The following is a 9,934-nucleotide window of genomic DNA, read 5'->3' as shown; positions in this document are numbered from 1 at the left end:
CCAAGTTGACTGTGCGGGGTAAGTATTCTATGAACACCATATTGTTTTTCTGAGTGCTCTGTTTGGTCTGACAAGTTCCTTGGTCCGTTCATTGAGTTATATTCGACAGACACGTGGACTTTCCCTGAATGGCCTCGATTTCATCTCTATTTTCTTGGCCAACTTCATCCAGACTACAATGTACATCATCACCCTCGTTTTCTTCCTCACTTTTGCTCTTCTCCTGCCCTCCCCCGTATTTCTCCCCACTATCACTCACAGCTCTTGCCTCTGCCATATCTGTCTGTGCTCGTACTGCCAGGTCTGGGTTAGCCAGTCTTAGGTTAGCTTTTTGATCTGGTCTGCACCATTTTTCACTTCCTTTTTATGGTACAGCTGTTGGCCCTCCAATGTCAAACTCATGCCCTCTTGTGCGAGACTACTCCTTTCTGGTACCAGGGCTGAGTCCTTATGTCTTACTGCTCTCCGAAAAGCCCTGTGTACTAGCCCCTCTTCTGTGACCCCACTCGCATTCTGTCCTTCCATCGGTAGTGTAGGTCCACCAAGGTCTGCTGATGGCTTCTCCTCAACAAAAGTCTGTATAGTGGGACTTTCATGCCAAGTGCAACTAAAATCCATCCATTGTGGCATTGGTGGAAATGCTCCATGTGTTGGTGACCATTCAATTCTTATTGCTTCTTTAACTTGCTCTTCAATTATTTTATTTTCTTTATCTGTGAATGTTTTCTGTTGGTTTATTGCTGCTTTCATAGATTTTAGGGTTTGTATTCCAACATGGTCTTTGTACCGGCAGTGTTTTCGAAATAGCTTCTCCCAAATGTTTGCAGTTTCTGGTCTCATGCACTTTTGTCTGGCGTATTCCCTAGCCCACAACATAGTCCATTTTTCTTCTTTTGACCAGTTGTTCTTCTTTTGTTCAAGCAGTTGTGCTGGGCTCATTTCTATATGGTCTTTAGCTGCTTGTCGTCTGGCTTGCTCAGTTATTTCCCATATTCTGTCCTTTGATAGGTATTTGTGGACCACAGATGCTACTGAGTAGATCTTATTAAGTGACACTTTATCCACTTTTGAAGATATGTTGGACTTTTTTAGTTGATCCTCGAAACGTTTTCCTTTTCCGCGTGTCCCCCATGCCTCAAGTGCAGAATACATTTGACAATATAGGATGGTTTCCTTATCCTCTATACTCCAGCTCACCGCTTTTACACATTTCTTTTTTATCTGGAGTTTGGGTTGTGTTTTTGGGGCAGACAGCACTTCTTCCGCCATGTCATCCTTGTGCGTTCTCAGGTGGCTCCTTAATGTTGCCCTGTCAGCAAACCCTTTATGACACAAAGAACAGTTGTAGGGCTTTTCTTCTGTGTGTATTCTTTGATGCCTTTTGAATGTTGTTTTGTAGGGAAAAGCCAGAAGACACACAGTACACTTGTAGGGCTTCTCTCTTGTGTGAACTTTTTGATGTTGACATAAATGTGATGAATGACCAAACGCCATGCTGCATAAAGAACATTTGTATGGTTTTTCTCCAGTATGGATTCTTTTATGGAGATGCAAATAGGAAAACAAAGCAAAGGCTTTGCTGCACACCAAACACTTGTATGGCTTTTCTCCTGTATGGATATTTTGATGTAAATTTAAATACGATAATAAGGAAAATGCTTTGCTGCACACCGAACACTTGTAGGGCTTCTCTCCAGTATGTGTTTTTTTATGTCGATATAAATGTGAAGAGCAAGTAAAAGCTTTGCTGCAGACAGAACACTTGTATGGCTTCTCATCTCCAGTGTGTGTTTTTTGATGGCAATACAGATCTGATAAATGGCCAAAAACCTTGCAGCACAAAGAGCACTTGAAGGACTTTTCGTCCGTTTGAATATTCCGATGGCTTCTAAACTTTGCTCCGTCAGTAAAAGTCTTACGACACACAGAACATGTGAAGGCCTTCTCTCCCACATGTATTTTTTGATGTTGACACAAATGTGATGAACGAGTGAAAGCTTTACTACACACAAAACATTTGAATCGCTTTTCTCGCAAATGTACTTTTTGATGGCGATATAGATGGGATGACTCGTCAAAGGCCTTGCAGCACTGAGAGCACTTGTAGGCCTTGTCCCCTGCCTGAATGCTCTGATGCCGTTTCAATGTTTTTCTGCAATCAAAAGCTTTATGGCACACTGAACATTTGTAAGGCTTCTCCGTGTTTTGGATCTCCTTCACCATCTTTGTACAACTCCTGCAATTGAAGATGTTAAGCAAACTGGTAAAATTGGCAACGTCCTGGCAAGTAGTGTGTGTCACGTGCTGGTCGAAATTAACTTCCTTGTAGAACGACTCGGAACAGTTGGAGCAAGAAACCAATTTCACTTGTTTCTCTGCAAAGAAAATTCACAAAAAAAGCATCGGTAATCAACTCTTGCTGTGATGAATTAGCAAGTGTTACAACTTAGAATGTCATGAAATATCAGGCCAGATGTCTGTAATTGTCTGTCACATTAACCTTGTGTTTGTTAAGCCAAATATGAATGATTCAAATAGATGGCAGAATTTCCGACCTTCTTAGAGATTATGGTCAGTTCCTGAGTCAGTCAGCACGACTGAACTTACCATTTCACCTTTAACTAGTTATTTTTTATATTTTTAAGTTGAAGGCTCCATTCGTGGACCTCATCTAGGCCAGGCCTAAAATAAAATTAACTGTATAAAGAGAAATAAAAGAGAGAATGTAAAGGTGAGGAGTGAAAATGAGGAAGAAAGGCCACTCCTCCCTCCAGGTCTTTAAAACAGCTGTTCACCACCATCTCTTATCTTCCCCCATCCAAAGCCTTGATCTTTTCTACCCCCGTTAATTCACCCCAGATCCACTTTCCTGAAATACCGACTTCTTTCCTGGAAGTTCTAGTACTGCCCATGTATTTTATACCTCTCCCACCACCCACCCACCCACTTCCCACGCCTCCTCCTACCAAGCCCTCTCCCTCCCACAGATCTCCCGATGTCCCTGCTCTCAAATGATGTACTTGTGTGCTTCCCTCTCTCTCCAAATCTTGTCTTCCGCTCCCTTTATTATATGTCTTATGTGTCCGTTTGTATTTTTTGTCATTAATGTTAGCTCTTACATGAGCCTCGATCTTGTATACAAAAAAAGAAAGAAAAAAAGTGTATGATGAAAAGTGTATGATGTTTGTTTGTAAGAAAGAGAGGTTGAAGCTAGCCCAGTTGTTATAGTTTGAGTGAGACAGAAAGTAAGACCAGCAATCCTGACACGGAGAGTGTAAGATGGTTCCGGGCATCACTTTAACGCTCCTAAGCTCGGACGGTAGTACTACCCTGGGTGGTTGCTGTCTACAACCTACTACCTTAAATAAAATTAAAATTAACCTCAATTTTTTTCAAGATTCAGTATTTCCATTTAAATTGGGTTCACGTAAAAGCTCGATTTATGTGCAAAAGGGCAAAAGAAACAAAAGTAATGTACATGATAAAATATCTACAGCATTTTATTTTTGGCATACAACCTTCATAGATTGACCGACAATCATACACCAGTGAACATGTAAAGACAAATTGCACAGTTTGAATAGAAGTTTGTGCTACCCTAATAAAAATCAAGCTTTTTCAGCAATGCATACTGAGAATGCACTCAAAAGTGAGTTTGAACGTTTCACTTATGGTGCACAATCTGTACATGAAGGCATCGCTAGTAGTATGATCATGGGGGTTATGAATGATTCCTGATTTATTTACAAATGTATTTACCAATTCCCCCTTTAGAGGCACATTGTCCACAAAATTCACCAGTTTCAAAAACATTTAAAACAGTAAAAAAAAAAAAAAAATCAAAATTTTTCAAAATTCAAAATTTCAAAAAATTCAAAACGTTTCAAAAAATCAAATTTCAAAAAAAAAAAAATCAAAATTCAAAAACAGTTAAAACCAGTTTTTAGGACATTTTATTTAAACGATTTATAACAGATTAATTAAAAAGTATCAAAACGTAGAACAATTCCCAAATTTAGGGTATATTGTCCACTTTCACATTTTGTTTATTATCCACATCTATATAATAATACCGTAAGGACTCGACTTTGTTATCCCTTTTACGCCGCACCCAGTGACCCGATGCCCACGGCACTAATGGATTTACGATCTACGAACCGCGCTCTTTGTTTATCACGTACAGACATACTCGAAAAATCTGAATTAGCCGACGTTGGGGCCCAAAAGCATCCGATTAACTGCCGATACGATGCCATCTTACGACGCCATCGTATTGGCGTCTGCTTGGTGAAGGCGAAGCGAGCCGTCCGCTGATTGGACAGTCGAGTGGTGTGAACATGGGTGGTGTGAACCAAATGGTCTTTTTATTCCCTTGAACATTTTAAATTAGGATATATAAGGAAACGTCTTTATCGTCATTTTAATAAAGTTAAATGGAGTGACGTTGCGATACTCGGGGTGCGTTGCATAAATCCTCGTAACTCAGAGAGGTGTAGCAGGTGGCGAGACGTAAGGAAGCTTAAAGATAACGAGCTGAAACAGACGAACGATATGTCAATCCCTTTCTACACCGAACGGCAATAAAAGTATGAGAGCGGGAAGGCATGGCCTGAGCACTTCGAGCAGAGAGGACTGATTGGACTTAACTTAAAGAGAAAAAATTGGAGCTTAACGGAAGAAGAAGATCCCATGAGCGCTCCCCTATGCCATCCATAATGGTACACTCTATCCATACACCACATCCTCCCTTCCGTGGATGTTCCATGGGTTTCGGCTCGTCTATATAATAATAGCATAAGGACTCGACTTTGTTATCCCTTTTACGCCGCACCCAGTGACCCGATGCCCACGGCACTAATGGATTTACGATCTACGAACCGCGCTCTTTGTTTATCACGTACAGCCATACTCAAAAAATCTGAATTAGCCGACGTTGGGGCCCAAAAGCATCCGATTAACTGCCGATACGACGCCATCTTACGACACCATCGTATTGGCGTCTGCTGGGCGAAGGCGAGGCAAGCCGTCCGCCGATTGGACAGGCGAAGGCGAAAGCAAGCCGTCCACTGAGTGGACAATCCAGAGCATGCATTTGTGCCGGTGTCGGCGATCGTTGTTCATATACGCACTCTTCATTCTCATCTTTCTTCCTAACTCTTACTCGGACAAGCAAATCCCCTATGCCATCCATAATGGTACACTCTATCCATACACCACATCCTCCCTTCCGTGGATGTTCCACGGGTTTCGGCTAGTAAGTTAATAAATCTCCATGATTGTTCTATCCTACGAATAGAATCGTTTGGTTGCCCAAACGATATAAAATAAAAAATTACCGTTTTGGGCAAAAATGGTTAATTAACCACTGACTTTGTTTATTCAGTTCGCTTCACTCCTTGCAGCATAAAGACCATTCCATTCAGGTCAATTCACTTGATAATTCAGAACCCCTATTAGTCCATTGGTCATTTCATGAACCTAGAAATGTTCTATCCTACGAAGTTTTTTTAAATGGATTTGTACTCCCATGGGTTCCTACAGCAAATTCAGCTTGGTTGCCCAAACTTCATCTTTCGGCAACTCTGGTAAATTCCATAAATCCGAGACGGCCTCTGGTGGCCATATTGCAAATTTAACTTTGGAACCGTTTGTCCTAGAATGATGTATAATACCTCTTTTAAGGGGTTTTGGGAGGTGTAGAATCCATTACCGATGTTATTTTTTCAGTTCAAGGTGAAGATCAGGTCAAGATCAAAGGACAAGGTATGACACGGTCACGTTTTGGACTCTCAGAGGACAAATCACATTATTTTAGTCATTACATGGATAATTTGCTCATATTTCAAGATGGCCTACACATGTCCCAATAATTTTGGGAGTACAGGTCAATGAAAGCTTCAACTAAATAATATTTTAGTATTTATTCATGTACAAGTCTTTCAACACATCCTAACATTTTACACACTGTAAATTAAAGATTAAATTTTATGGATGTTAATGTATATGGATGTTACAAGGATTGGTATATATACTATAGGTACAAGATACTACCTACAGGTACTAAAGATGCTGCATGAATACTACTGATATCGCCTAATAATCTTCACCTTTGTCGTTCTCCCACTCATCAACCAGGTAATCAGGATCAGCCAGACCATCCTCAACCTCTTCACGGCCTTCATCCATCGTCTTGATGGGGCTACTGATAGGGTCGTAGAACCCATCAGGGAGACTGGCGCTGTACTTGCTCTTCATCTTTTCTCCAATCACAATCGAATCAGCCACATTCACTTCAGCAGGGGCAACTTGGCCGGTGACGGGATTGTACAGATGAGGGTGGTGATCTTCCAGTGGGTGAGTGTACTTCTCCACCTCCACATCAATGAGACCCCGATCCTCCGCATCAAAGACACGCCGGTGCTTCAACTCCTCCTTGTGCTGTTTCTGCGCAGACTGATCTGGTGGATCAGCAGAGTAGATGTCGTCCACGTGGTCTGACACATGCACGGTCATGGGGAAGGCGTCAATCCACTCACAAACAAGCTCGGCAGACAGAGTCATGCCTTTGAGAGCTCCCTTGCCGATTTGGATGGCAGTTTACTCACCAAACTGGTCACCAGAGACAGTGTTCCAGTATCCTTCATGGTGCCGACAGACAAAAGCGCCGGACACAAGGCCTGTTTTGGCCTCAGCAGGGAGCGCACGCATCTCCAGCAGGTACTGGGTGAGATAGCGGGCGTACTGTACATGACCAGCGAGGAAGAAGTACTTCAGCATGCGCTCCATGGGTAGCTGCTTTGCCAGAAGTCACCCTCTCTCTCTCTCTCTGCATGCTCAAACCGATGGACAAGGAGTGTGGGGAGAAGGAAGTTGTCCACCCAGTGCTGGCCAGTAGGATGGAGGCGAGCAGTGTCCAGATACTTCTCTATCTGCTAAAAGGTCTTTGGCCCTGATGATAAAAACCGCTTCAAGAGCGCCGCTGATACGCCCCGAAAGGACCACATGGCTTTCACCCAGGACTTCCCATTGAAGATACCTGTCAGATCCCCATATGCTGCGGACACATATACATCCAACGCTGAACCTTTCATCAGCTTCGCGATGCAGCCAATGAACGACTGTACAATATGCATCCCACCAGGATGGGCGATTACGTTCTGGAACTGCACGGACTGGTACCAGCACACCTGTTTGGTTACTACAAACAACTGCATGTCAATGGAAAGATGAACGTGTGTCATGTCATCCCCATGTCAAGCAGTGACCTCTGCATGTCCGTGAGTGTTGTGAGGATGGTGTCCGGGTGCGAGAGTGGCGCGTCAATCAATGGACCGAACATATAGGTGCTCGCAGGTTTGAGTGTGCCCTAGCTCCTGGCTAGCCGATTGTTGAATCCATTCCACTCCATAGCATCTTGCCCCTGGCTCAGGCTGTTGAGCCACTGTGCGTCCTTCTGTTGGGCAGCCACCAGACTGGCCTGTCGACCACTAGCCTCGGTGTAGCTGATCCCGGTGGTCTTGCCAGTGGGCACTGCAGGGGGCTTCACCTTCTTAGGGCCAGTATAGTATAGTGCATAAGTGGTACGGGCCTGTTATGTCCCACAGACTTGGCCTGCTTTAAAGCGAGGCGAGGCATTATGAGAGTATGATGCCAGGCTGAGCACTGCCGGCCTCGATGATCCCAGCTGGTTGCCTCTGAAACTCTGTTGCCATGGCGTGGGTCTCACGGCGACCATTTGGAGTTGACACCAGCAAGTCGAAGTTGTCATACCAGCCAAATACGATTCCGACTGTCCGACAGAGCCCCGTCATCCGATGCAGCGTGGCAGCATTGTCACCGACATACTTCGCCGCCGACTTCCGGAACCGCAGCACCTTGTAATATGACACAATGCACCCATGCTCATATAAGATCCGAATGAGATCACTGCTACCAAATTTTAGGTGTAGTTTGACACCCAACTCAAGCATTGTTTGGTTACGTTCATTGGTAATGTGGGATTGTATGGATTGTGACAGGCTCAGTGACGCTTTTGTGATTTCACCTTTTGAGATGAGCTCTGAGACAAACCTAATCAGTGCAGCACTTGTCTGTTGCTTTGGGTGAAATCACCAAGATCAAAGTTGTTGTTGTTGATTGGAATGCCACGTACCTCGGTTGTGATCTTTCTCACCAAAGCATCCTCTTTCTCCTCATCCATAGTATCCACTTTGACAATCTTACAGATTTCACCTGCAAGCTCTCTGAATCCAACAATGGATGCACAACCCTCTATACAAAGAACCACGGCATCATCACCCAAATGCGTAACCAGCCTGGTAAACATTTGCTTACGCGTCAACTGACCACCATAACTCACATACTTATCATTTAGTTCAATGGATGTCCAAGTACACAGCTTTCGATTAGCAAACATCTCAACAAGGAATTTCATAGCTTCATCATCAATCATCGAGGTCTGGCCAGCACACACAGGGATTTTCTTGTGAACTCATCATAGCAGCAAAGATGATACTGTGCCTCAGCTGCAGCTAAATCATGCACACCATTGAAGGTGGAGCATTTGCGACACCCTTTCTTTCACACTGTACTACCTTGTCCCACCTCTCAGGATGTTTAGGATCTACAGGTTTACAAACTTCAGCACAAAACAAGCTTTGCGTTTTGAAAGCAAATTTTTTCACTTGTGACCTTCTAATTTTGACCACTGGTGGTTCATCGCTGTCATCCTTGTTTCTCTTAGCAACCTTTCTGACATGGTCCTTCGAGGTGTATGAACAATAACAGTTTTTATGAAGCACTACTGATGCTTGCTCACCTTGAGAATCCAAGATAGCCTGCATTCTATTACGGGTCTTATCGTCATCCCGCTCTGTTGCCAAATGAATCACTTTCTTGACTCCTCGCAGCTTGAATGTTTGTAGTGGTCCAGACCTGCTGCTGGTTGGGACGAGGCACTTCCCATCATCAACAGCTGAATCAGCCATCTCGAACTCTACTGCCGCAGAGAAAGACTGAATTAAAAATTAGAACGTGGAATTGACACTTTTCATTCCACACCAGATACACACTTTTCACCAGATTACACACTTTTCATTACATACCACTCTTACTAATGCGCCATCTTGTGGGCTGACTTTGCGGGTAGGGTATTCCCATTAGGAAGAAATTTGAATCAATTCATGTCAGAGTTGGTTAGAATATGAATCCGCATAAAATTCCCCTTCATTTGAGCGTAATTTGAAGTCTGTATGACAATTTTGACCCCTGCGACCCAGGTATTTTTGGACGCATCTTTGATTTATGCAAATTACGAAGGTTGCCCAAGGATCTCGTAAGGGCAACCAAATGGAATTTGTTTGAGGACCCCATATGAGTACAAATCAACAACAAAAAAAACTTCATAGGATAGAACATTTCTAGGTTGGGTATTGAATACATAGGAACGTCAATCCGACTATATAATCATATGACTATTAAACAAAGTGTTACGTATTACCTCTCCAGACCCCGGTTACGGTGCACCTCAGAGTCTCGAGAGGGAACACGGCAGAAAAAATTTATTATATTGAGTGTTCTAATAAACCATGGTAAAACCATACCAAGGCAATTGTAGAACAAAACAAGTAATTGTATTAAGAACTCTCACATGCACAATAATAACACTATTAAAGAAAGTACAATGAAAATATCACTTGCATCAAATGAACAATACATATGATGGCACCATCATTCCCCAATGCTCTCAAAGCAATAAACTCACGATACGCCAAACGTGAGTGTAATGCAACGCTCCCCAAAGTCTGAGCACGGATCCCCACGCTGGTTGAAGTTGTGCAGAACGACGAGAACAGGCAGGTATCGGCGAGACTACGAACGAGGAGTTACGAGGTGAGAGGTCGATATGGGAATTGAGCCGATATGAAAACCAACG

The 9,934-nt window shown here is 43.3% G+C and overlaps 1 protein-coding gene across 2 annotated transcripts in view; it reads right to left on the bottom strand.

Moving 5' to 3' along the window:
* Positions 1-206: 206 nt before the first annotated feature.
* The window catches only part of LOC137427290 (uncharacterized), a 37,209-nt gene continuing 27,481 nt past the window's right edge, over positions 207-9,934 (bottom strand). The window contains exons 5-6 of one of the 2 annotated variants that reach the window (XM_078778461.1): positions 8,819-8,998; positions 207-2,375 (exon numbers count right to left, since the gene is read on the bottom strand). In XM_078778461.1, the coding sequence (XP_078634587.1) occupies positions 319-2,375; positions 8,819-8,998 (2,237 nt within the window). In that variant the 3' untranslated portion in view covers positions 207-318. The remainder of the gene's footprint in view (positions 2,376-8,818; positions 8,999-9,934) is intronic. The other variant, XM_078778462.1, reaches the window with a different exon arrangement.

This window comes from Myxine glutinosa, chromosome 5 (genome assembly GCF_964187855.1).
Source record: "Myxine glutinosa chromosome 5, kmMyxGlut1.1, whole genome shotgun sequence".
NCBI classification, from domain to species: Eukaryota; Metazoa; Chordata; class Myxini; order Myxiniformes; family Myxinidae; genus Myxine; species Myxine glutinosa.
The sequence above is the reverse complement of the archived record's forward strand: the minus strand, read 5'-3'. Positions and strand labels throughout refer to the sequence as shown.